This window comes from Pangasianodon hypophthalmus, chromosome 21 (assembly GCF_027358585.1).
Source record: "Pangasianodon hypophthalmus isolate fPanHyp1 chromosome 21, fPanHyp1.pri, whole genome shotgun sequence".
Lineage (NCBI taxonomy): Eukaryota > Metazoa > Chordata > Actinopteri > Siluriformes > Pangasiidae > Pangasianodon > Pangasianodon hypophthalmus.
The window spans coordinates 13,699,784-13,725,570 of NC_069730.1; the positions used below are offsets into that span (position 1 = coordinate 13,699,784).

General features: G+C 38.7%; 1 protein-coding gene across 4 annotated transcripts in view; it reads left to right on the plus strand.

Moving 5' to 3' along the window:
• LOC113533157 (receptor-type tyrosine-protein phosphatase S) overlaps positions 1-25,787 on the plus strand; it is a 128,281-nt gene that overhangs the window by 43,011 nt on the left and 59,483 nt on the right. For 3 of the 4 annotated variants that reach the window (XM_053227342.1, XM_026925080.3, XM_026925079.3), the window contains exons 6-7: positions 8,707-8,895; positions 20,836-20,946. In XM_053227342.1, coding sequence (XP_053083317.1) covers positions 8,707-8,895; positions 20,836-20,946 — 300 coding nt within the window. Of the gene's footprint in view, positions 1-8,706; positions 8,896-20,835; positions 20,959-25,787 lie in introns of all 4 variants that reach the window. The other variant, XM_026925076.3, reaches the window with a different exon arrangement.

The window sequence follows — 25,787 nt, forward strand, 5'->3', positions numbered from 1 at the left end:
GAGCCAGACTTCACACACCATGCTGACAGTACTGGCATTTCTACATCTGGGTTTTTTCCAGTGTTTCTGGAGGCATAGTGGTAGGATTCATATTTGATTTAAAAACAAACCCTTCCATTTTAGTCCCATTTTGGATTTAAATTTGTATATTTAGCATGCTAAACAGAAACAGATACAGATGATGTCATTGCGTTGCACCACTAATTCACATATCCCTGAACAGAGCACATGATCATATCTACATTCCTTTACTTTAGGGTTATAATTCTTTTTGGTAAATCACCTGCAACATCCACACTAACTGCACATGCAAATTAATACTTGTTATTTTGGATCTTAATGAATCAGGGTCGTAGCGTGTTAGATTTCACAGATCTGTCTTCATTTTCGCAAGTAACAAAAAACAATGTTGTGCCAAAAAAAGGACTATATTAGAAACACTATAAAATGCAAAAAGAAAAGAAAGTGGTGTAGAAAGAAGAATAATATTTAAAAATAATAATAACTGAACCCAATTTGGAAAAATATTTGAATTTTTTGAATAAAGCTGCTGATTTTTTAAATACAGAATTCCAGAGCTTGGGTACTTTAGTAACTAAAATATTAGGAATTAATTCTCACTCAACCAGAAACTCATTCACACCTTGCTTATTGGCGGGCGTATGTCTGGAGAGAAGGTCAGAGCAGGAGAGAGGTAGAGACAGAAATAGAGAGTGATGGAGGACAGGAGAAGGGAGGGGAGAGGGGAGAGAGAGTGATGGAGGGATTTGGCAGGTTTCAGACGCAGCATAAGGCTCAGAGCCTCGGGGAATTGCTTGGTCTACTACTGCCATTACTGCAGCTCACATATCTCACCCTCCCCCCAGGTCTCACTGCCCACCGGGGCAAATTTAAATTTAAGCTGCCTCTGTGAATGTGGTGTTGGGTTCTGTGTGTGATTGGAGGTATGTGTGTGTATATGTGTGTGTGTGTGTGTGTGCCTGTGTGTCTCCATGTACTTTTTTCATTTGCCGTGAGATGAAGCTAATCTTGCAGACCGGGATGTGTTTACACTTGCCGTGTGTGTGGCAGGAAAGACGTGAGGCTCATGAACACTTTCCCTCGTGTCACTTCAATCTCCGTTCAACCTACATGGCCGCTGCACAACGGGGCGCTAAAGTGGCCTAGTGGTGTCACGGCATCACGGCGAGCTTTTAGCCGCCATCCATCCGAGAGCTGCCAATTTAGCAGAATATTTTCACATTCTGACACAGTGCCCTTTGTATTGTTTTTTTTTTTTTTGTTTTCAGTTTTCGGACGGTGACTTTTAACTGTTTGCACACATCCCCTGTAGCATGTTTATTTCCTTTTGCACACACTGTGTTTGGATGTGCCCTGAATCAGCGATGAACCAGATTTACGGAACCATTGTTGAATGTGGAAGATGTTTACAACACACCTAATGTTAGTGTCAGTTGGAACAATTTGAATAAATTAACACAATGTGATTATATTGCTACACGTTGAGATGATGACATACCTCATGTACGTTAAAACAGACTGGTAAAGCTGTGATGTTTCACAGTTAGAAATCTGCATAGCTACATGACGTTAATGAAATGTTTTCTTTTTTGGCTCACATTAATGCCGTGATTGATCAAAGTCTGTCCAGACTCTATCTGGAGTCTCTGTGATTGGTCAGAATGCTCACGAAACACAATAATTACAAAATTATAGTTTATCGGCATGTATTTCCATACTGCAGGTTTCTACAATATCAGAATTGCAAAGACTGTTATTAACAATTACCAACAAGAGTGAACAAATCATAAATTCATTAGTCCTCACATCGCATGTAAAAATAAAGATAAAAGATATACTCTTGATTTGTCTAACTGCCAGATGAGTGTGTGTAGTAAGCAGGAGAGTTATATAATAGTTTTGCTCTGTATGTTTTGCTCGATTTCACCAGCATTTCCACCAGCAAAGATCGTCGGTCATCTACGTATGCAAATAAATCCGAATAAAGCCAGATCTCACCATGACCGATGTGTGTAGTGCAGCAGGTGGGGGAGCTCTGATTCAGTTACAGCATCGAGGTGTGTCGCAATAGTGTGAACATAGCTACACACCAAAGGAAAGGTTTTGTTTTTCTGAAAGTCAATAAATAGTTGAGTTATTTCTTTTTCTGGTTGTTAAACGATATAGAAATTGCTAATACCCCAGACATGAAATCTACCTGTCCTGGGCATCTGGGCTACTGATTTGTGCACCCGTAGCGAACAATATATTATACAACCTATGTGTTGCATTAAAAAAACACAGGAAAACACGACAAATAAATGAAGTGGAAGGTGTGATCAGACAGGGTGAATCTTAGACATGCAATTCATAGCTATATACATAATGCTAAGTGAAGTAAATGAAAGCTACAGTCAAATATTGTGAGCAACAACGTTCCAGTAGCTGGAAACTGATGATACATTCGATTCTCTCAGAAAAGCATATAATTTCTTAGAAGAAAACCTGAAGTTTATTCATGAATAAAAATAATAATGTTAAATTTAGAAAGAGCATGTAGTCAGTTTGGGGGAAATGTCTAATTTAGTCTATGGAATTCAGAAAGAATTGGATTCCCACCACTACAACCAATGGGAAAGCCAAGGACAGGATAACTGAACGCAAAAATAAAACAAAACAGAGGAGCAGGTACTAAAATTCTGAGGACGTGGAGCATTTGTGGGCTAACTGCTGATGCTGTGTAATAGCAATTTGAAACCCATTGTGACTTAATGGGCATTTATTTCCCCCTGCAAGGTGTATTGATTTCATTAGTATTAAAATGTCATTCTTTGTGTATTACCCCAAAAAAAAAAAAACAAGGCTGGTGTGAACAGCTGCAGCTCTGTGTTTCCCGGCTGTGTATTCCCAGTGGACCCGGGCATATGGAGCTGATCCTCCTCGGGTTCTCCCTCAAGGAGATGCGTGGGTCACTCAGATTTTTATTGATGTGGCCAAACTCTATTAAACAAGCTTATTATAGAGCCCTAATCAGGGAGCAGCTGCTGCCCCGCTTGTAAAGAAAGCCCCGTGTTAGTCTGTCCGTGATCCTTCAGCTGCGTCCGGAGGAGTTTAAAAAGCCATTGTTGTGTTCTGAGGAGGAGGGGATGAGGAGGAGACACTGAGGAGTGCCATACTCGCACTTGGCTTTTGGCACACCGCTCATCTCACATTTAGCTTCTCATTCCTCAGAGAGAAACAGACACACCAAAAGATACGCAGAAAAGAGATGTGTACGCTTTTTCACACTTTTTATTTCTGTCCAAACTGAGACATGGGAAGACTTTTGTCGTTGCCATGGCGAGTGGCTCCTCAGTCGCAGGCATTCCTCTGGGCACGTGGTTGTTTTTTTTCTTTTCTTTCTTTTTTTTTTTTTTTATAGAATGGAGACAATCCATCTGGCTAATGCTAACGCAGGGACACGAACACACTGTCCAGGCTTCCTACTCAGCAGGACTCTTTCCTTGTGAACGCAGAATTACATAACATACAACCCACTCTCACATACCCACAGTACAGACATAAAGTCTGGGGCGCTTGGGACCATAATGCTTTAACTTCTTTAAGGTCAAGTGTACTAAAGCGCTTTCTCTCACACAGTCCAAGAGGTTTCTCTTGCTCTCTTTCACTTTCTGGATGTCCAAAGGCCTTGGGGGCATGCAGCGCTGCGTTCTAAGTTGAGTAGGACTGATTATTCTGCTCGGCTGCTGAAGGATACTGGCAGAAATTGTACCAGCATGCACTGCAGAGGGCTGGAGAAGGGTGATATGCATCTCTACAGAAATCTCTCAGTGTCTCTTTTATCTTTCTTCGAGTGTCCGTGAGTGTCCATTTCTCCTCCAGTATCTGTCTCGGTCCCATCGTATGGACCTTCTTGCATGTGTGTCTGTTGTTTGAACAGTAAATGGGATGTGTGCCTTGCCATTGTTGGCTCAACACACTGGAATCCGTACAACGCATAATTTTCCTAATGTAAACTGAAGCAGCTTCTTCAGACTGACCCCCTTGGGGTTTCCTCCACCCTCCTGCTCACTCCATCCTGTTCTCCATGCTCAGCTGCTGTTAACTGCTTATCGATTCCGATAATGAAGCACATCTGCACACTACTTCCTGTTTCCTGATCGGAAATGTTTGGACAGCAGTTTATTTGGGATGTTTATCCGTCTTTGAAAGATGAACACATTAACTTGCTTCTGTGTGGAAGAATCTCATTAAAAAAAAGCAGGTGCTTGTATAATTGTATCAGTAACTATAGATTTACGAAGAGTTGTCTTGTCTCTGACTCTGTCTCTGTCTGTCTTACTCTTGCTCAGCTACAAGGCAGAAATTTGACTCAGGGGAAAACTCCTCCTCACCCTGTCGTGGATCCACCCTCTCCACTCAATCCCACATAAACTCCTGGTCTAACTGGGCTTCAGAGGCAGCAGCGTTAGACTGATCTTAGCGTGGTTAACACAGCTCTCATCTTCACGCAGACCGATCCGTACACGTGCTACGGTCTGCGTGAAGATTCTTGACAGCAAAAATATAACTTCCACTGGCATGTAGACTTTAATTCTTCATAAATGAAGGCTGCCACAAAGAACATTTTCCATTCCAAGAAAATATCTAAGCATTTCCGAGAATAAACTTTAAAAGGTAAAAAAAATAAAATAATAAAAAAATGTAATTATATGTCAGAATTTGAATTTCAACCCCTTTAAAGTTCAGTTATTCATCCTAAAGCTTATTATTCATTAGCTACCGTGAACGTTGATGATGCAGTTATCAGAGTGAAGAGTGTAAATAATTTACAGTGGGATCCAGAAATCTGAGACCACATTGAAAATCTGTTTTTTAATTTAAAACTGGAAATAAACAGTATTTAAATGTAAAAGATTTTAAATGTAAAGAATTTAAAAGATTTTTAACCAAAGAAAGGAAACTGTTCAATATCTTAGATATTCAAGATTCGAGATTCTGCAGTATTTCTAGGTCATTATTTAAAGTTAAACAAATTTTTGATATTGACCATGTACCTTTGTACAAAAGGTTGGATTTTCCTTGAGTCTTATCCCTTCCATTGAAGTGCATGTTTAGAGGACACTGAGATGGATTAGATCTAAGATGGGTCGACAGGTTTTATATAAATATGTGAAGTCCATGCTGGCTTGAATGGGTTTTGTCTGGGTTCTCCAGTTTCCTCCTACCTCCTAAAAACATGCCCTTGTGTGTGTGTCTGTGTGTGTGTGTGTGTGCATGGACTGGCATCCACTCCAGGGTGTATTCCTGCCTTGCACCTAGTGTTCCTGTGATACTGTTCCTCCAGTTCCACCATGACACTGATGAGGATAAATCAGTTAATGAAGATGAATGACTGAATGAATGTTTTTTTGTGTGTGTGTGTGAGGATGCAGCTGGTCTGTGTTTAGATGTAGCCTCTGTCAAGCCAAATTGATAGTAAAGTTATCTATCAGGGATCCCCCCTTCCTTAACCCTGGCTTTTTATTCAGTTATTGATCTTTAAATATATTATCCATCACCTCCTATAAAACTTGATAGTGACTGTATATAGTTACGAGAGTGAGGAATGTAAATTTAGACAACCAGAGACAAAGATTTGAGTGTTAGCTGTGATAGTTAACACATGGCCTACAATTACATACAGTATATTGTATATTATACACACTTATACCACAGTGCAGTTGTCTGATTGGTCAGAAAGTATTGATTAATTTTCTATAACAGGAGCTCGGACAGTAGTTCCTGCTACAAGAAAAATTATTAAGAAAAATTAATGCAATCATTTTAAAACATTATCTTTTCTAGAGTAACTAATTAAATTAAACTAATTAAAACGTATTAAAGAACATGTTATTTAACAAAAAAGGAGATGTTTATTTATGGCTCATTTATAGAAGGAGATAGAGGACATTTTGCTGTTTCTTGGTAACTATTACTAACATCACGAAAGAGAAAAAAAAGAGGCTGGTGAAAGACTGACACTTTATAGTTATGTTAATAAATGTATCTATAAATGGATGAAAATGATGAGGTCTCATTCATTAATAAAGTAAAGGAACATGCTGTGGTAAAGGAGAAATAAACACTCTGGGCTGTGATGGTGGTAATGCTGGTGCACACAATTTCTAGGAATTTATAGCACTACTGCTTCTCATTTCTTCACGAACACAGACACAGTTTGAGCACTGACCCACATCCTTGTGTTTACTTGGACTTTTATGTCTTCCCTGCCTTTTCAATTAAACCGAACAAATAATTATTAGCTTCTATGCGGCGCCCATCCCTCTTTCCCTGCTGTGCATTGTGTAATTGCCGTAGTCCTTGCTGAGGTGCGTTCACGCATAGTGATTATGTAGGTATATAATTACACACCGTTCTTTTCCATTTAAGAACCAAAGCGTGTTGTTCCTGAGTTTTCCACCGAATATATTTTTTTGTGTTCTGAGTGGCTGACTGCTTTATTTATGCTGGGTGTTAATGAATTCTGCCTGCTGGAGGCTCGATGAGCAATAACCAGCGTGCTGGATGTGGGTGGTGTGTCCTTCTTCTCATCATTTCACATTGCACAGAAACTTCATCATACATTGCAAGCGAATCTGCACCAAGTATAGAAATAAATTGTAATGAGCACCTATCAAATGATTGAAATGCTCATTTGCGAAGGTTAGAATCAAAGCAGTGCATACTGTTTCAAAGTTTCAGCTGGAGAATTATCATTTTTTTTGCATTTTTTTATCATCACTTTGCCAAGTGTGGGAGGATGACTATTTTTGTAGGCAGAGTGTACTTAAAATACCACAATATTCTTCATGGCAGTTCTGTTGTTTTGTCAGTAAAGTGGTTACATTGTGTCAGTGGGTTTTTTTAGGCTGTATGGAATTATAGCAATACGGAGAAAATGTGAAATCTGTACCTAATGTGGTTTCTCCAGTTCAGCAATGAAATAAGCATTTTGTTTTAATAAGCCGTTTAGAATCACAGACTTTACATCACGTGAGAGAGACGTTTGTGTACTGATTGTGATTGTAAAATAGGTTTAAGCTTGTGAGATTGAAGTGAAGTTAGACAGCTTTGTAGTGACCAAATGTTCACTATTGAACTGACAGTTAACTCAAAATGAGATGAGAAATACGTTTTTCCTGCTGCAACATGGCAAAAAAACCGATTTGTTCCAGAAAACACTCCGCGGATCCATCCTGCTCTCTGCTCTCTTAATACTCATTTGTGCACAGCAGCAAGTTACAAATCATTGATTTAAAAATATTAACGTGCAAAGTGCTTCTCCTGTCCTTCAGCATCCGATTAGCCAATTATCCAACAAGTGAGTCGGCTTCTGCTGATGAACTGTAGTCGAAACTCACCACGCTGAAATGTCTCACTGCTGTAGCAGTTGAATATTTTACATTTTACATTTCCTATCTTTAATAAAAATGAAAAACTATGCCCGAGCACAGCTCAGAGTGTACAGGATGTAGGATCAAATCAAATTTTCTACAATTTCATGTTCATGAAAGGGTCAACGTTCAAGAGAAATCATAGCCATGCTATTCAAGTTTCTAAATTAGAACCTAGAGCCATACACATGATGAATGAGTGATAAAAGGCCTTGATGTGGTCACAGGAAAACAAGTGATATATTAAAAGAGTGTCTGGGATAAAAGTATAGTTTTGAGATAGCTGCTCATGACGTTGGACAATAATTATTTTTTCCCAGTTTTATATTTCTGTAGTTTTATTAAGGAATAAAACATGACAGGGTGTGCTGTTATAGTAAAATAATAATTATTTACTCTTAAACCACAGCACATTACCAATTACATTACACAACATTGCAAATTTTATTTGTTTATAGTAACATTTTAATTTCGTGGAATGTCCAAGAAACAAGTGAATTCCTGTTATCAGTTGTTCCCTTATCAGCCTCTTTAATTTTCTTACTCTTGAATTTAATTTAAAAAACAAAACATAGCTTGTCATTGTTGTTACCAAGGAACTGCAAAACTGGAAAACTTACTGACTGCCAGCACACTGACGCTGGAGACTCCTTCCATAAATGCTAAATAAACATCTCCTTACAGAAAACTTCTTCATATCAGTGATTAGATGTATTCTTTGTTAAATAACGGGACAACATCTTCTGACCAATCAGATTAGAGAATTCATAATTGCCTCAGTATAAATAAATAAAATCATAAATAAATAAATGAAATTAACTGCTCCTAGAACAATAGAAATACTTTATTGTTATTGTAAGATACCTTTTGATATGCAGCTATATTTTGCACATACTGTATGTTTTATATACTGCAGTTAAAGTGCTTAATATGTGTACAGTACAATCTGTATTGTATCATGTATACTTACTTCAAATACTGTGATTGTACGTATTGGAGAATCAAATCAGTAGATATTCCAGTATTTCATACATTCTCTGAATATTTATTTGCATTCAAATTATTCTGCTGTTCTGCGTTTTTGATTGATACCCTGACTATGTCAATATGGGTAACTGCCAAGTTAAAATCTGTGTGGTTATATTACTTGACCAAAAAAACTAATGCTGATTAACATGACCTGAGCTCAGTGTTTAACCAAACATGGTCTATAAACGCTTCACCCTCTCTTTATGTGCCCTGACTGTGTTCTTTCTGTGCCGTTGTGCAGAGGACCTGTTGCCATTTGGCTTCCCCAGTATAGACATGGGTCCCCAGCTGAAGGTGGTGGAGAGAACGCGCACTGCCACCATGCTCTGCGCTGCCAGTGGCATCCCCGATCCAGAGATCTCCTGGTTCAAAGACTTCCTTCCTGTGGAGCCAGCGCTCAGCCAGGGTCGTATTAAACAGCTACGATCAGGTATGTTACAGAAAACAACTCGGATCACTGATTTGTCCATAGAATAGTGGTGCGGGTTGATGATCTATGGGTTTAGATTTGCGGAAAATGCTAAATAAGCACTTCTGTGCATGAAGAGTAAAGCGGTGCAGTAGTGGTCACCTAGTGTTTTATATTTCTGCCTAAGCCTAATATCATAATAATTAGGGAAATTACCTTACCTCCCAAAGGTGTTTGTACAGTTTTTATAATATAATCATACTGTATTAATGTTACACATGTGATAAAATCTGTATAGGCAGTGAATTGGGTCAATTTTGCTGTAGAGGTTTTCATCTGATGCTAGTCCAGAGGTTAGATTGTCTGCTTGTTGACCCAGAGATAAAGTGTTCAAATGAAAGGGTACTTTGGGAAAGGCAGTCATTTCTAAAATCACTGCTTTTTACTGCAGCTCAGCTCGGGAAGGAAGCAAAGATATAGCTTGCATTTTTTTTTTTTTTTTTTTTTTTGAGACTGTAATTTGCGACTGGAGCCTGAACAGTAGGCTATGATTAGAGAATTAACTCCAGGGGTCATCAATTAGATTTGACATGGGGCCAAGTACTGTTTGGGCCAGAGCAGCCCTTGCTTTATCAGTCCACTACGTGTTTAGAACAGATACCAACATTCAATAGAAGGCTATTACATTACATTGCTTGTAATTTTTAATTTTCAAAACATTATTAGATCTTGCATTTCATTCACCCACTATTTGATATTCAGGCACTGTAAAAATGTTAACAAAATCTGTAATGTCACATGGAAAAAGTAGGCCTACATCTGTCCTTTTATATTTAGTATATATGATTACAATGAAATCCCTATTAAAACTGGTTATTAGTATAAAAAAAAAACACTGCTGCGTGACACGTTTTACACAAAAGTTGGTACTGAGATGGATCTTGTTTAAAAGCGAACTGCACAACTAGAAGTGTGTCTTTGCTCCTTGTTGTTTTTCCAGAAACTCAGAATAACAGCGCTTATCTTTTTTCAGTCTCATAGCTAACGAGAACATTTTTGGATGTTCACATAAGTATGTTTTTCACTCTGTAGTCCTACTCTAATGGTAGTCTACCTGCACACACACACACACACGCACAGACATACACACAGTGCCAGTGAGAGAGTATTGCGTACATGTAGTTATAAATTTTAGTACTTGATTAAAACTTTTTTTTTGTCTATAGCCATGGTTTGTATCAGTGCCTGTATTTTTTATTTACATTAAAATATTTCTGAAGTGTTTAATTAATTAATTGATCACTAGAAAGATGTCTTGTATTTTCTTGACGTAGTTACTTACAGAGAAATTTTTGGCTGGTTGTGGCATATGGCAAACAAAAGTAGAAGACAGCCTTTCAGTGTCTTCCAATATCACACAATGCTTGATTTTCAACTATAGGTGACTCTTTGGTGAATATTTCTTATACAAGAAATGATGATGAAGGGATGGTTGCTATAAATAAAAGCTAAAGCCACAGTGTAAGTATTATACATTTTAAATAGGCAAACTGCTAGAACAGAAACTACAGTTGGTTGGATAGAGGCACATCGCTAACAATGCTTCAGTATTGTTTGTCATTTTTGTCTTAAATATAATATCTTCTGCCTCTTTTCTGGCAAGAGCGAAGCAATATTTTTTAACACAATGAACAGTTACATCTTCTATCCCCTTTTGAAAATAGTTACTTTGCTCCTGATCATCCATGTCTCACTCATCTTGTAGCTGTTGGAAAGACGATCTGATTAGCAAGTTTCATCAGTGCTGTTATATAGCTAGCTAAATAACTAGCAAGATTACAAGTGCCTTTTGAGTGCATTTAGCAACAGCCTGTTAGTAAAACAGTAACCATTACAGTTGTGCAGACTGCCAACTTTTTGTATTCAAATGAAATAAGCCTACTATATATATAGACATATAGCTGTAATGCTTTGTTTTGGATAATGATATAGCAGATAAAAACTGAACAACAGAATAATTTATGCTAATCAAGTTTAGGCCATTGTTAGCTAATTTAGATAGCAAGTTGAAATACTAAGGAACAGAAAGAACTATAAAATAGGAACTATGCTTGCTTACTTGCTTGCTAGTAGCTGTCCAGGGCTTGTCTGTCAATGCAATTTTTCCACACAGTATACTTGAATAGATTTTGCACGGATGCTATTAGAAATTGTGTCAATTTTAAAACTTTAACCCATGGACATTGTTAAAAATGGAAAAAATATTTATATATGTATAGCTTACATCACAACCTTGATATATATTATGTATTTATGTTTAGTTGATTATACATTGAACTGTTTAAGATGTCCATATGATTGTATACAGTTGCACTGTTATGGTCCCACTGTTAGCTGGAACATCATGTCATCCTCAGTGCAATCCATACCTGCTTATTAGCATTATCATTCTTGCCTGTCTGATCCCACTAAGCAGCATGACACGGTTTCCTTGCACCTGTTCCCTGATGAGAACAAGACCCCTCTCGACCCGTTGTGTTGTTCGTCAACTGAAAGCATCAACGCCGTGTTTTTGCTAACGATGAAAAGTGACACACTAAATAGGCTAATGCTTGATTACTTTAAGAGGACTGTTGATGTGTTTCATAATGACACACACACACACACATGCACACACGCACACACATGCACATGCACATGCACACATACACACACACACACACACACACACACACACACACACAGACACACACATATTCATTGCTACAGAAAAGAAGGTCAGGATCTCATTTTTGTTTGCTTTTTTCCTTTTCTTTTTCTTTTTTTTTTTTTTTAATTTACCATTTCTCCTAATCTGAAGGAGTTCATCGACAGAAATGCCAGGCTGTTTTCATCAAAACAAAGCCACATGTAACAGCTGTACACCGGGGATGGTGTAATTGTGAGTTATGTTGAGAAAGCCACTTTCATGATCCTCGATATGAGTCACAGAGAGCGAGACGGGAGAGAGGGAGAGCAGATGAGGGTGTCAGAACACATAAAAGTGCACTGATCTGCTGTTAAAAGAGAGAGACTGAAGAGGACAAAGTGTGATGTATAGTGAGACACAGCGATCAGGGCCACAGAGACAATGAGAGATGGAGAATGGGAAACGACAAACTGATAAACAGCAGCGGAAATAATATACAAGTGTGTTGCTTGTTTCATTCTCATTTCTCCATCTGTATTATATTTGTTTGTTTGCCTCTCATTATCTCTGCCTTCCTTTTTTCAATATTTCTCTCTTGCCCTCTCTCATGTCTCTCTCAGGGTCAGGATAATGACGCATATGCTCCAGTGTGTGACTCAGCCTGAGCTTCTGATTAGGGCATGCTCATTATTGCTATGGATAAGGATAACAGGGTAATAAAAAGAGCATAATAAAAAGAAGCAGGACTACTAATCACTCGGACAAGGACCGCCGCATCTCTGTCAGCTTCAGAACAAGCTTATTAGGTTCAGATCGAGCCGCGACACCCATCATGGCATTTTATCTCAAAAGCCAGTTTCGCTATCATAGAGATGACATGTCAGTGCTGTAAGAATTCCAGTGGTTTTCACTTTCTTTTTGATTTTATTTATTTGTTTATTTATTTATTTTTTTTTTTTTGCTGTTTTAGCATTCTTCCTGTCCTGGTCTCCTTTGTCCTGAGCTGCTTTGGGGAAATGTTATGCTAACCATGCTTTTTTTTTTTTTTGCAGTCCCATAACGTTCCACTTTCCTACCCTTTTTGTGTTTCAGTGCTCATCCATTCCACTTTGCCTGTGGCACTAGGCAAGAAGGATTACTTCTAAATTCAATGACATTTCACTGGTTCCAGTTCTCAGCAAGACGAGATTAACAATAAGCTAATGGAGCTTTTTGGGTGCAACTCAAATCCCTCAAAAGGACACGAGTGTGATTTTGTGTGTGTGTGTGTGCATGTGAGGGAAAGTGAGAGCATGTTATATAAGGTGTACATTAAGCACAGTTTTTCTGATGTTTTGTCGAGTACATGGGGAAGTATATGCAGTGGATATTATGACATTATGATATTATGTGTTTGTTCCTATAAAAAATGTGTAGTTTTCATATTCAGCGTTGATTAAAGCACACACAGTGAAGTGTTAATATCAAAAATGACACCAGAATTAAAGAAAAAAAATCCAAATGCATGTTAATCTTTATGTGATCTTCAGTGGCATCCAATGATTATTTTAGAATGAGCTGCAGTTAAGGGGTAAAAGTTTTCTATATTACCCAAAATGCTGTTTAACTACCTGCTCATAGTGATGCCCTTGATTCATGTCTACCTAAAGAGCGATGCAGCAGCGCTTTAGTCTTTTAGTCTGACCAGTTCTCACCTCCTCATTCACCTCCACATTTGAGCTGTGCTCAAACAAATCAGTTTCTGAAGTTTCAGCTGTCATACTAATACCACCAACACCATCGTGCTTGTCTTCTCGTCGATCGCTAACTAGCCGAGCAGAGTCTCTGCTGTAACTCAGTGCAATTGCGTCGTATAGCTGCATTGCATTCTGGAGTCCAGTGTTTACCGTGTCCACTACTTCTGCACTGGATTTCTCATTAATATGACGTTAAACATCAGTGGAAATTGAGGAGTGAGAAAAGAAGCTTGAGCACTTTTGATTTTAAGAGCTAACACCAAAATCTGACCGTTATGTATATTTATGTTTAAAATCCTGCTAAATGCCATTGTAACCACGCTAGCAATGTAACCCTGTGACATCAGTGTGGTAGACAAGCACCACATTCTTACGTGAACAAAGAAAATACAGCACCAACCAACGAATTACTATGGATTTATGCCATGCTCAGACAGTTGTTTTGCCCGAAACAGAGACGTGGTTCATTAACCCGCTATCCACACCTCTCCACCCTGTAGCAATATTACGTCCAGCTGTATTTGTGATATCCACAGTATTTCAGTATGTTTTGGAAAATGTAGATACCCACAAAAACTCTGGTAAACATTTGAGAGCATATATAAATATGATATATGAACTAAATTATGGAAGAAATCATTTCTTAACCAAACAGATCTTAGTACTGAGCAGTTTTATTTCATCATGTGAAAAAATGTGATTTTCTTTGTTAGCCTGCTTCTTCATTGTTATATTACAGTGGCATTAAAGTGCTGGTTTATACACAGACAGACAATTAATGTGGGTGAATTGGTGCTTAAATAAAAAAAAAAGGAAAAACATCTCAAATTATAATAATCATGGCACATCTTAGTATGTCCAGGTGTTTGTGTGTTACTGTATTCTCTAAAATTTATTGCTTTAATGCTACTTTGTATTGCGTAGTTTGTTCCATAAAATATCACTTGCATTTTCAGTCCACATTTTCTGATTTGATTTATCAGTACATACACTATACGGACAAAAGTATGTGGACACCTAACCCTCACACCCAAGTGTGCCTATTATAAATCCATGGGCATTAACATGGAGTTGGTTCCCCCTTTTGTTGTTATAATGACCTCCACTCTTCTTGGAAGGTTTTCCACTTGATTTTGGAGTGTGGCTGTGGGGATTTGACCCGGTCAGAGCTGATGAGGTCAGGATTCTGTGCGGGCCACTCGAGTTCTTCCACATCAACCTTGGAAAACCATGTCTTTATGTAGCTCACTTTGTGCACGAGAGCATTGTCTTGCTGGAAAATGTTTGGGCTCCTTGGTTCGAGTGAAAGGAAATTGTAATTCTACAGCATACAAAGACATCTTAGATGTAAAGGCTGAATAAATGTAGCATTAAAGGCTGGTGCTTGTGTTGAAAGACGAAACTCTGACAGAATTACACACACAAAACAATTTGGCAACATCGAAGGCCTGAACTCAATGCTGGTTAATTTCAATAATCTTACTGCATTCACATAGCACAAGGTTGAATTAGGGTCATTTTTCTGCAGTGTCTATTGGTGTATCCTTGAATTTAAGTCTCTAGCCTTCAATACAGCCCGAAGGTAGTGTGTGAGAAATAGATAGAGAAAACACTCAAGAATAATCATTAAAGAGCATGCGGTTTAATATAACCCATCATAAGTTCTATCTACTACAAATAGCCACAATAACAGTAAGTTTTGTGATACAGGTTGTGTAATTGTGTGATGGACACTCCAAACGTAATATTAAACAATATCTTTTATTCTAATATTATTTTGAATCTGTAGCATTTTCAAAGCCCTACTTACTCTTGTATACTCCAACTCAAGTTGTATTTATTGACAATATTCACACTTAGCATAGTTTGATTTCTCTAAGTGCTCAAATTACTTCTACCTGAAAGCCATTTTACATCGCACTTTGCACCTGCGAGTGTTACTGTGTGTCAGAACGAGAAGGGTAGCTGCCAGAGGCCCAGCATGCAGCGTTACCTGTGTGTGTGTGTGTGTGTGTGTGTGTGTGTGGAGCTCTGTGTGTGTATGAATACATTAGAGCACGACAGATGGCAAGTGTGATTGGTCGCACTCAAGCAGAACACACACAGCTTACCTTACCTGATGCACACGCTTGAAAGCACACACACTGAAACACACATTCACAGTCTCCCCTATATTCTCAATGTCTTTACCCTGCAGCAGACATGTGCAGGGAAACGTGCTACCGCAGACAGGCTCATTTCTTGCTTCTTTTTTGGTTTTGCCCTCGTCATGTCAAGGCAGTCTGAGAAGTCACCGCTCAGAAATTCCGCAGGGAGGCGATTTTGAAGAGAACCGAACGCGTGTCTAAGAAGCGCAGACTGACAGAAATAGAGAGGGAGACAAGGTTGGGGGTACGAGTGCAGAAAAGGTAGAAACACTCATTACGAAGTCAGTTTGAACAAGTTTCCCAACTGGTGCCATGTTGGTTAAAACCCCCAGGCTGCTGTTTTGAGGTATTTTCACACTCCTAGCTGTTTGAATGAGAAGTTACCTATGCTTCAGGATCTGATCAATGGCTTGCCGTTTGCCTTTTGGATCTCTGACAAGTGCTGCAAAACACCGGAAAGTTATTTCCATAAATGGCTGATTTTGACAGAAATATGACTTCACTAGACAAGCACACGTGAGCTCTTGTGGAGGAAGCATAGAGATGCTGCTTAGCCAAATTTAGATTAGCATTCGCGTGATTGGAGTGGGTTTTTAGGGCACACCTGTGCCAAACTCCATTAAACTTTCTGAACTTTTAAGCTCTTGGGACTTTACTGTCATAATCATGAAAATGCGAAAATAAGCCACAAGATCATGACATTAGAGCATTTGGGTGTGCCATAAATATTATTGATTTTTTTTTGTGACCATCAGCACAGACAATATTTGTAAAAAAGGTTATGGAGTTAGAATGGTTAATATACCTTTGCTCATTGTAGCCTTAGTTTCCTGCTTTTGGCTGACACGAAGGGAACCCATATACTCATCAGCTCCTGGATATCCATCCACCTCAAGTTCGGCATGTTGTGTGTTCTGAGATGCTTTTCTGCTCACCACGGTTGTAAAGAGTGATTATTTGAGTCACTGTAGCCTTCACGTCAGCTGGAGTCATTCTGCTCTGATCTCTCTCATCAACAAGGTGTTTTGTCCTGCAGATCTGGATGTTTTTTGTAAACTCTAGAGACTGTTGTGTGTGAAAATACCAAGAGATCAGCACCAACAACCATGCCATGGTTAAAGTCACTAAGATCATATTTTGCTCTATTCTGATGTTTACATCAGACAAAAAAATGGAGAAAAAATGGAGTAAACCTTAACTGACACTCTTGACCTGTATATATACTTTATGCATTGCGCATTGTGATTGTGTGCAAAGCAGGAATTAACAGCTGTATATGTGTTCCTATTAAAGTGGCTAGTGAATGTATACTGTAATGATTTATATTCCCACTATCCAATCTCATCAATTGGTGACTTTTTAGAAATATTATTTTGGCCATGACATGACTTACAACGTTTGGACCAATGTGGGTCCAGCAGCAGCCAATGTCACAGCCCCTGTTGCTATAGTGATAAGAGAAAAAAAATATGCCCAACCCAGTTAGCAATCATTATGGTTGCACCTGCATGAAAATAAAGCCCCTGATTCTCTATTGCTTTTTCTATTGCATATTCTGTGCTAAATTTATGTTTATTGCTGTGGCATGACTGTAACATTTGATCATATTGCATATGAAGCTTTGGGCCCGAAATGATGGAAAGAGAAATTAAAGAAAGAGAAATAAAGAAAGAGACATCGAGAGAAGGAAAGCATTCAATAATGTATTTAATTATGCAGTAGAGAAACAGCGTTTAACAAGAGAAAACTTTGCTTTAAATTGCTCCAACACAATACTTTGCTTCAAACTGCTCCAAAAAAGCCATTTATTCCTGAGACCCCTGTTGTTTTATATAACACCCATCAAGAGGTGTGACGTCTGTGTGTGTGTGTGTGTGTGTGTCTAAGAAGCTTTATGCAGGTAGGTGGAAAGCACCTAGTGAGTGAGAAAGAAAATGAGACTGTTGTATTTTCCATGGACACACACACATACACACACACAAACACAAGCTATTACGTTGCGGGCGGTTGCTTGTTTGTTCGGATGCGCAGTACTCTCATTAGTCTGTTCCACCTGAATCTTCTGGATCAATCTGGGGTCTGCTGCTGCCAGGGTCTGCGTGTGTGTGTGTGTGTGTGTGTGTGCGTGGGTGGGTGCGGGGGGTGGGTGGGTGGTTTGGTGGGTGTAAATTTGTTGCCAGGATCGACTCTTCTCAACTACAGAGAGACTCTGCGAGAGACAGACTGAGGCATACGTCTGCTCTTATTATCAGCACAGCACCTCCCAGGAGGAATGGGTCTAGTCTCCGTGTGTGTGTGTGTGTGTGTGTGTGTGTGTTGGGCAGTGAAGTCAGTGCACTGGAACACTGAAACCTTTTGATGGGCAAGGTGTAGTGCAAGATGCATCATGACAGGTTGAGGCTAAGGGAATGGCAGGTCACTATTTATTCTGCCTTCACATCTTTTATTAAATGGAAAGGTGTTTCAGGGGGAAGATCAACGACTGACGTGTAGGTCAAAAACAAGGTCAAAGAAAAAATAGCAGAAGATTGGAGTTCAAAGTGGTACAGTGGACACCCATGTTTGAATAGCAACGAGGCCACAGCCATCCATGACTGAAAGCTCTTCTATGACACGCGAGTAGCAATTAGAAAAGGAGCGGTGAATGACTTCAGGCATCTCAGAGGAACCACATTCAGGTAATTTAGGTGAAAGCATAATTACTACCTTCCAATTGGGGAAAAAAAAACAAAACATTCATGTCAACCTCAGAAGAGTCAGAATTTTAGAAGCTTTCTGACATCCCCAATTTCTCTGACCAAACCTGGAAGTAAAGCAACTGGCACAGTCAACATGATCTATCCATCCTGTATACCGTATTCTTTCATTCATGCATGTTCAGTGTCCACATTATCCTGGTCAGGGTTGCGGTGGATCCGGAGTGTATCCCAGGAGGCAAGGTGGGAATACATCTAATTGGGATGCCAGTCTATTGCAGGTCATCATGCACACACTCATTCACACACTCATTCATATCTAGGGGCAATTTAGAGTTGCCAGCAGGCATGTTTTTGGGAAATGGGATGAAACCGTTGAACCTGGAGGAAACCCACGTGAATTCAGTTAGAACGTGCACAGAAACTCAACACAGGCAGTAACCTGAACCTGGGACGCTGGAGTTATAAATGTAGTTAGTTTAGTTATTTAAGTTCTTATAGAAACAAAGATATGCAACCATTTAAGATGAACCCAGCATTTTCAAACTTTCTTCTGAAATCAAGGGTATGTAATAGGAAATTCTTCTGGGTTGTCTTTCCTCTAGATGTTGTTATACTAGTTCAAAGATTTGATTCCCTTCAGCCCCAAGAGTGTTATGAGGTCAGACTGTGATGTTGACCAATTAGTTCTAGCTTGCTCCAATTTATCCACAGTTGTCTGATTAGGCTGGTTCGGTCAAGCTCTGTCATGTTCTTGGACTCCAGTGGTATATCTTGACCTGGAAACCTAAATTCAGATGAATTACTGAGCTCTCCAAATATTTTTTTTATACCAGCAAAAGTTAACATCTGTGTCAACAATGGATGTGTCTTAAATAGCAGAATTGCCTGTTTCTAAAGACTGCCTGACTACTTCTGTAAATATAACATAATAACCTTGAACCTGACTGATTAATTCACTTGTTCTTCTTCAGTAAGTGCTTTATCCTTGTCAGGGTTGTGATCTAGAGCCTATCCTGGGAACACTGGGTATAAGGCAGGGGTACACCCTTGATTGGATGCCACACATTCACACACTCATTCACACCTAGGGGCAGTTTAGTGTTTAGTTTAGTATACAATTCACCTACCAGCATGTTTTTGGGAGGTAGGAGAAAACTGGAGAAGCCAGAGGAAACCCACATCAGACAGGGGACCCTGGAGGTGTGAGGTGGCAATGCTAGCCTCCAGCTGCTGCTACATCACGCTGCCCTGAGACAATATTAGTTTTAGATCAAAACTATCACCACCATTGGGAATAATTTGAAGTTTTTTCCCCATTTTCTTCGCAATTTGGTCACCTGCCAATTTCCACCCACCAGCCAGATATCTCCTATCATATGACAGCTATCCTCTGAGACATGTGACACCATCCAACCACATCTTTTCAGACTGCTGTTCATGCTGTGTCCCAGGGCAGCACAGTACATTCAAAGGAAAACGCTGTCTGCCCTCTTTCGCATACATGTGATCCCTTCCACCCAGAGAGCATGACCAGTTTTGCTTTCTTGGCTCCTTGGCATTGATGGGATTCAAATAATTGCAAGTTTTTCCATCCTCCCCAGTTCTCCCAAATATTGTAACTCCAGCATTAGCCTTCACTCTCCCAGACTGGTAGCTCTTGATCAATACTGGAGAACTAGCTACTGGATGAAAATTGACAGAAACTAAATTTGGAGAACATGGGGGTAAAAAGTTGTGAAAAATATTTAATTTAGTCTAAGTTGCATCTCCAGAGAAACCTAGCTCGGAGTTGCTAGGGTGTTCTGGAGAAGAGAGCTGAGAGTAAATCCCTCAGCTTCTGCATCAGCATAATGCTTTGTCATGCCCCCCTTTCTGCACGCAAAGTGAGAGAATGGAAAAAGGTGGAGCTCAATCCCTCCAGCGAATAAAAAAAATAACCTGCACCGTGCTTCTCTTAGTGTTTTCCACCTCAATTTGGCTAGTCTGACCCTCTCACTCGCTCTCACTCAGATGCCCCTGGCAATTCTGCATAATGTTTTCAAACGGTACAAAAAGAAAAAATATTTCAGTCAGAATCAGAGGAAATAAGCAGGGGAATGGAATGGAGATGAAATTCCAAAAGTGTGATGAGGATTTTGCGATCAGTGAGGGAATTATTATGCTAATATTATTCTGAGAGATATGCAGCCAGAGGAGGAGGAGGAGGAGGAGGAGGAGGGTGTGTAAATGTTAATGAAATGCAGTGTTTTTAGTTAAAATAAGGCTATTTATGAATCATTTATTTAATATATTTAACATTTTACCTCTTCTCTCTTTTCTTCCTCTTTTTTCTTCCTGCACCACCATCACTCTGGCTACCTCTTTATCTATCCGTCCCTGCCCACCCTTGTTCCACCACTCCATCTGTTCATCTCTTCACTCCTCCTATTAATTTTATCCCAACCATCGTTTTCTCATATTTCTTCCTGTCTTCCTCATTCTCTCGACCGCTTTTCTTCCCCCCCTATCATTTCAAATCTCCCACAATCCTTCCTCCCCCACCTTGTCTCTTTCACTCTCTCTGTTTTTCACCACCTCCCTCTCATTCTTTGTCTCACCCTCCCTCCCTCCCTCCCTCCCTCAATCTCTCTCTCAATCAATCTGTCTCTCTCTCTTTCTCTCTCTCTCTCTCTCTCTCTCTCTGTCTCCAGGTGCCTTGCAGATCGAGCGGAGCGAGGAGACAGACCAGGGGAAATATGAGTGTGTAGCATCGAACTCGCAAGGAGTACGCTACTCCTCCCCGGCCAATCTCTACGTGAGAGGTACGGATTACAGTAGGTACCACATAGGTAATCCACTTTCATTCAAGGATCAGCAGGAGAGCTGTCCTTTTTTTTCCCTTTTTAATAAAAGAAAAGAAAAGAAAAATACCATATATAATATAACTGTGCATTTTGTTTATTTTTCCCCCCAAAACTACAACACTGCAATATTACATGCAGTCAAATAAATAAATACATAAATAAATAAAGATTGAACTTGCAAACTGATATGTAATTATTTTAGTTATCATTTTCTGAGCACAGGCTCATCGTTCATAGAGCTTGCGCAGCTTGCTGTCAATTCCCAATCTGATGCTTAAATCATTAAAAGAAGCTAATTGATAAGAAATGAATTGGGTTTGTTGGTGTGTAATTGCTCCCCTAAACTTAATTACTGATATTTGCTGTTGGGCTAAACACTGCGAGTTGTTCGAGGCGTAACGGTGCAGAAAGTGCTTATGTTAATTTAACAGAGAGAGGGAAAAAGGTGAGTGCGTATTTGGCTAAGAAGAAGGTGAACGTGGCAGACCTCTGTACGGCCTGTCGTGTAAGATTAGTTCCGCTCATGTGTCGAATGTGCGATGCCTCGCAGAGCCTTTATCATGTGGGTTACGGTGAAACACGTGTACAGCCCAAACAGCAGACATGCTAAATTTACACAAGCACGGAGAGGAGCTCCAGTTAAATCTGGTTTTAAGAGTTATTCAGATTCCCTGTTGAAAAATCTTTTAACAATCTAAGACTAAGATTAATCTTTGTCCACAAATCCAATCTACATGACTGTATAGGTGACGTGTTTGGGTCGTTCTACGCAAGTGGTGCAAATACAGGATTGCTGTGATGTGAAGTGTGAAGATTTTTAGTAACTAAAATGTGTAAATGGATTATTTGTGATGTAATTTCACCATAACATCTTCTGATTTTATTTCAGAAAAGTGCCTGAACTTTATCTCTACTGAAACAGGACAGAAAACTTGGAATAACAAATACTTTTCTTTGTTAATTAATCTTTAAAATACTGTTTTTATTTAGCTCAAAAGAGCGTTTTTTTTCCCATTTCGTGTGATAGTTCTAGCTGTTTCACTTCAGTTCATCATATTTATTATTCATTAATAAGCTTTAATTTACATAACTAATATTAGCATTTTTTTTCTTTTTTAAATGTCAAATGGAGACGATATTAAATTTACATTTTGTAGTGATATAATTATACATATCACATTCCTATGTGGCATTCTTATTCCTAGTTATGCCATAATCATAACTATAACTAAACATTTAAACAAGTTATTTTAAACCTTTCTAGAAAAAAAGTGTGTGTTTTGGTAGTGACCATAAAGTTTTGGGTGTGAACAGAGATGGCACAATACTACTTTTTCTTTTCCAATAGTGATACTCATACTGAAACCTTCAGTATCATCTGATATCGATACCGACCTGACATTTATTTCTTTAAAAACTACTAAGCTTTATATGTTTTTTTTGTTGTTTTACTGAAGCACTTCACTTAAAAATACAGGGAAAAAATATGTAGCTAAAAAGATATCAGAAATGTCAGAGAATCGCTTGAAGTGCAACAGTGTAAAGCAAACCAGCAGCTTTTTATTAACACAAAAATCACTCACATTGTACATATAAAGAAATATTAAGTATAAAGTATAATATAATAAAACCAATCCTAAAAAAATACAATCGGGTCTCTTTATACGTGGAAAAAGTCCTTTTCGAAAAACCTTTAGTGTGTCATATTAACACACAACTAGTATGAGAGCAACTCCTACATGTTGCTTTGTTGAATAGTTCTCTGGTTGTTGTTGTTGTTAACGTTAGGCCACATAGGTACTGTTGTTATCATGGGACCTACTTTAATCTATAAATAAATTTACGTTGTTGCGCTACAAGCATTTCTCTGATATTTCATGCTATATGTGTTACAAGTATACAGATCGACTTTGTTCGTTTTTTTCTCTGATATCCGAGCCACCATTTTGTGCTGGTATTGATCCAGGCTATCGGATTGGTGCCATTTCTCATTGTGACCTAAACTCGCTCTCTTTTAGACAAGTCTTTGATATGCTTTGATATACTTTGGTATAATTTCTTCCCTTTGCCTTCATCTTACATTTCTTTCCTTTCTTTTGTAGATATTGTTTATATTTTATTGGCTTCTATCGGATCCTCTTTGAACCGCCGTCTGTATTTGTGCTCTGCTAGTTGCCTCTCTTTATGTGGCTCACTCTCTCTGAATTGAGAGAAATCAGTGAAAAATATAATGACGTATTATGATATGGGGACAGTGTTTTGCACCACTCCTGTAGTACGACCCATATAGATCCATATACCACCCATCTGAGTGAAATCTGACTAAACATTATCTATATATTAAGCAGACAGTGAGACGTAATGCTCCGTGTAAAGCTGAAGCAGTCTGATGTTTTGCATGATTAATATTAACTATGCTAACTAATACTCTAATAACTTGCAGGTCTTGGTGTTTTTTTTGTCCTTCTTTGTTTCTAACTAATCATAACGACTGACCTTTTTTGGATTTCACTTATGTTAAGCATGAATATAATAAATATTATGGTGTAATAAATGTGCCTTAAATTGTCACTAAAAAATACAGTTCTCTGCATTGTGACTTGGTGTCCTTGGTTTGCTTTTTATATTTTCTTTTCATTTCTTTTTTCTTAACAAAGTTAAATTTTAATTTATTTTTAGAGCAGAGCAAGGCCTTAAAAGCCGGGGCTGAGTTTGGATTGATATTTTCAATATCACTGCCACAAAAATGTACCAGATAAGTTCTGGATGTTATTGGTTTAGATGTAATGATAAAATGCTTTTAAAGAATAAAAAAGAAAATGACGAGAGAAACAGGTAAGCAGTGGGATGATTGGAGGAGGACGGGAATGTGGCAGGTTGAAAGTCGATTTGCGGTGGCCTTTTTTACTCTCTTTCTGTGTTTCCTGGTTTTCTTCTCGGCTCCTCATGTCATTGTGTTCTGCATCAACCCCCCTTACACCCCTCAGAGCTGCGAGAAGGTTGGTGTGTTTTTGGTTCTTTTCTCTCTTTTTTGGCTTTTTACGTTCACATTCGGACAAAATGAAACAAGACCTAAAGACAGAATATTAAACACTAGATATGTGACAGTGTGTGTCAATGCCAGATCATGTGCCTCAAATACAAACAAATATAGTAAATATAGCCACCAGCATTTATATAGGGTTATGTTAACCTCTTGCATTGCATTGTGGGATATTTTTCTTGTTTGCAAAAGCCCTTCCTATCAGAAGACCTCCTCTTCCCATTCTCTCTCTTTCTCTCTCTCGCTGCACGCATTGCCATGGAAACCCAGCAATTGGAAATATTCTGAAGTTTGTGCATGATGGGAGAATGTGCGAATGCTTGCATGCCTGAACAGAAGAAGCTTATTGATGAGTCTTTGAGTGTCATCTCGTTGCTTCACGCTGTCCATGACATGTCTCTGCCCTTCTATAATGGCTTGTTATTTTTGGAGCTTGTGTCGTGTCTTGTCTGCTTCTGCAAAATGTAATTGTTTTTTTGGTCCATTTATATCATTGGGCTTGCTTGTCTGTGTGTGTTGCCTGGCTTTTGTGTGTCCTTGTTGTTTGAGTGTGAGTCTACATGGCTTACTAATCATTAACACTCAGGTGTCTGATATTTTCCATACCTATATCGATCCATATAAGCGGATTTGCTCTGTCAATCAAGAGAAATCCCATATGGTCTGATAATACATGTAGCTCATGACTATAAGTATTATTATTGTACAGCGTAAGTACAATAACTACAGCGCTTAAAGCATTAAACTTCTGTTTACTTAGGCCATTTCTATTAATTTTACAATAATCCAAGTATAACATTTATTGCATAATGCCTACTATATCTTCATCTACGTTCACATGCATAGGATGTGGTGGCATGAGTTGAGGGGCAAATAAGAGTTTTTTGAAATGTGACATGAAAATAAACCCAGCTGTTCTATAACATCTTTATTTCCTCAGATTGCTCTCAGATTAAAAGGACTTGAATATATTCTCTGTAATTGAACACTACAGGTTGTAAGAATTTGGAATTTTGTGTCTGGTAGAAAAATGAATTGTGTGTTGCTCATGTCTGTGAGTGCACACATTCACATAGAATTCAAGGCTGTGTCCCAAACTGCACAGTGCACACTAAGTAGTGTGCCTAAATAGCAGTGACATTATTATATTATTATAGAAGTGTATAATAATATAATAATATTGTATAATAAATAATAAAACTTCTATAGTATTATAGAAGTGTTATGAGAATAAAATAATATTATTGTTCACATCAGTGGGACTCTATCAGTTACTGAATAGCAGATGAAAGAGAAAAACCTCTCAACAATTGTTTGTCTACAATCTAGTCCCCTAAATTAGTTAGCTAGCTAAAATATGCAGCAGAATGGTTGTCTTGCTGTAACTTCTGCATGCACTGGACAGTGGACTGAATGTAGTGGCTTTTCTAGAGGTTTTGCACATCGTTGGGGCTGTTGGACCCTGTTAGTAGAGAACAGCTAGATAAGCAACAGTGTAGCTTAACAGCTAGCTAAACTGCAGTGTAGGGAACAGCTAGCTAAACTACAGTGTAGAGTACAGTGTAGAGAGCAGCTAGCTAATGTACAGTGTAGAGAACAGTTAGCTAAACTACAGTGTAGAGAACAGCTAGCTAAAGTACAGTGTAAAGAGCAGTGTAGAGAACAGCTAGCTAAAGTACAATGTAGAGAACAGCTAACTAAAGTACAATGTAGAGAACAGCTAGCTAAACTACAGTGTAGAGAACAGCTAGCTAAA